Source organism: Lottia gigantea (assembly GCF_000327385.1).
Source record: "Lottia gigantea unplaced genomic scaffold LOTGIsca_111, whole genome shotgun sequence".
NCBI classification, from domain to species: Eukaryota; Metazoa; Mollusca; class Gastropoda; family Lottiidae; genus Lottia; species Lottia gigantea.
Window position 1 is genome coordinate 367,527 of NW_008707025.1, and position 2,918 is coordinate 370,444.

The 2,918-nt window shown below is 36.6% G+C and overlaps 1 protein-coding gene across 1 annotated transcript in view; it reads right to left on the bottom strand.

The window, feature by feature from the left end:
- Window positions 1–2,513, bottom strand: part of LOTGIDRAFT_171197 (hypothetical protein) — a gene marked incomplete at both ends in the record, with an annotated part of 3,677 nt that extends 1,164 nt beyond the window's left edge. Inside the window, one exon of the mRNA XM_009047392.1 lies at window positions 2,242–2,513. Coding sequence (XP_009045640.1) covers window positions 2,242–2,513 — 272 coding nt within the window. The remainder of the gene's footprint in view (window positions 1–2,241) is intronic.
- Between the last annotated feature and the right edge of the window lie 405 nt (window positions 2,514–2,918).

Sequence of the window (2,918 nt, forward strand, 5' to 3'; positions counted from 1 at the left end):
GCAGACGACGAGGAACTTGCGACATAGGCTTTTTCATAATCGACTCTAGAGGTTTATGATCAGATATCACATGAGTAAGTCGACCAAATGTATATTGATGGAATTTTTCAAGAGAATACACAATGGCAAGCATTTCCTTTTCGATTTGAGCATATCGAACATAAGTTTCAGTTAGAGAGCGACTTGCATACGCTATAGGTTTTCCACTTTGTAACAGTACACTACCTAGACCATGTAGACTATCGTCACACTGTATAACCAGTTTATCAGATGGGTTATAATAAGATAATATGGGAGCAGTTGTAACCATATGTTTAAGTTTTTCATAAGCTCGATCTTGTTCAGAAGACCAATTCCAGGCGGTGTCAATGTGAATCAGTTTACGTATAAGTTCTATTACCTCAGATAATTTTGGTAAGAATTTGGACAGATCGTTTATAAAACCACAGTAACGTCTAACTTCTTCTGCAGTTTTAGGTTTCGGCATATCAGTCACAGCTTTCACCTTTTCAGGATCTATTTTCAGTCCATCAGAAGAAATAACATGTCCGAGAAAGATTATTTCATGTTTCCGTAGTTCACATTTGTCTTTATTTAGCTGAATATGAAGATTTCTACATCTTTCTAGTAAGCATCGTAATTTCTCATCGTGATCAGCACGAGCAGATTCATACGTAGTACCTTGATAAAGCAGTACTCAAACGTTTCTGAAATATCTCAGAGCTAACGTTTGTTCCGAATTGTAACCTCAACCATCTATAACGTCCAAATTGAGTTTGAAACGTTGTCAGCAGACTAGACTCTTCATCTAAAATACAGTGCCAGTAACCATTAGACAGATCTAGTTTTGAGAAGACTCTCTTTAGCTTCTCACCAGTTTGTCACCAGCAGATAATTCAGGTAAGATATCATCGAGTACAGGAAGTTTACATCTTTCTCTCAGTAGAGCTTGATTCAATGGACGGGGGTCTAAACATACCCTAAGACTGCCTGATTTCTTAGTCGCAACCAGCATCTTACTGTTCCATTGAGTTGTTGATTCTTGGACTGCTAGTACACCAGTTTCTACTAGTTCATCCAGTTTTTCTTTTACTTCAGTTTGCAGAGCTATAGGTAGTCGGTTCGGTGGTAAGATAACAGGTCTTACACTTTCATCAATTTTGAAGTGAACTTTTCCAGGCAAAGTACCAATTCGATTTTCAAATACATCAGAATATTCAATAAAGGGGTCTATCAATTCATCAGACTTTACAGCAGATACAGGACTAAATTGATCATAGTTGACTGTAATCAGACCCAGTTTTTCAGAAGTTTCTTTACCAAGTAAAGGAGTCAGATTCTCATTCACTACAATGAATGTACTTTTCGTTAGTTTTTAAGTTAAACAAAGGTACACAGCATTGACCAATAGGTTTGAGTTCAGTTCCATTCCACATTCTGAGAATCGTAGAACATTTATCAATAGGGAAACCAGTAACATGTTTCTTTGGTATAATATTTACAGATGATCCACTGTCACACTGAAATTTAATAGTTCTATTTTACCAATCCTCATGTTTAGCAGAATTTGATTACTCTTGATAGTGTTAACGTTTTCAGTTACAGTAAACAAGTCAGAGTAAACAGCAGAAACACCATGAGATTTTGAAGGACTTTTAACAGAGAAATGATTCAGCTTATCACATTTCTTACACTTTTGTCCCCAAGCAGGACAGGATTCCTTTTTCATGACATGAGTTTTACCACAAAATTTGCAGTGAAGTTCTTTCTTTGCATGTCTGGGTTGAGATGCATATATCTCAGTTTGTTTTGGTGGAAAAGTTTTAGGTTTGCATTTTGGCACTTTTGATCCTCCATACACTTTGTTGACCTCTGATGACGTTGTGTCATATACTTTTCATCTTTTGAGTAGACGATTCTTGACTTCGACAAATATCAATACATTTTGTAAGTGTCAGTTTATTTTGTTGGAGTAAGTGCTTTCTTGTGTCCTTTGATTGCACACCAAATACGATTCTGTCTTTCAGTAGACTGTCTGACATACACTGGCAGAAATTACAAGTTTTCATCAAGCCTCTTAATGCAGCTAAATATTTATCGAATGTTTCACCCTGTTCTTGACTTCGTGAGTTAAACACATAACGTTCATAGGTTTCATTGACCATGCCTATAATATGTTCATCAAATTTGCGTTGAATAATCTCCAGGCTATTTTGATCTTCAGTAGGCAGATATACAAACGAATTATAAATTAACTGAGCTTCACGGCCTAAATTATGAAGAAATAAAGCTTTCCTATATTCTTCAGTTCTTAATTCTAGTCCAGCGATAACTTTATAGTTAGACCAGGCTTGTTTATACAGTTTCCAGTTTTCTACTGGGCTATCACCCATGATTAGTTGAGCAGGTGGAGATACATTAATAACAGGACAACGTTGATCAGCAACATTATTATTATTTCCTCCTTCAACAGGTTGTTGATTTGCTCCAGGATTATCAGGATTGTCACCCATTACTTCAGATAAGTAATTGACAGTTACTTGTTGACAGTATCAGACTTCAAAGCAAGTACAACTATGGCAAATGTATGACGTCAGAGCGTGAAATGTGGCTTAGAAATACACTCTTGCAGACAGAAAACAGATCAGTTCAGGAAATACACGGCATACATACATCAAAAAGTTAACTTATTCTACACTCAGGATCCTAATTTACTCAGTCACCATGTTGAATTATGATTTGGGGCGGGTTAGAGCAGCGTACGAGCGGATAGATCCGCAGAGTAAAATAAACATAAACTTTAATGATGAACCATTAGTAAGATAAGCACAGACGATTGGACAATATAAACTACATAATCTGATGCTCGGCACCGGCGATGCACCACAGTATTGTCAAGAGGCTTATTAGGTCAATAT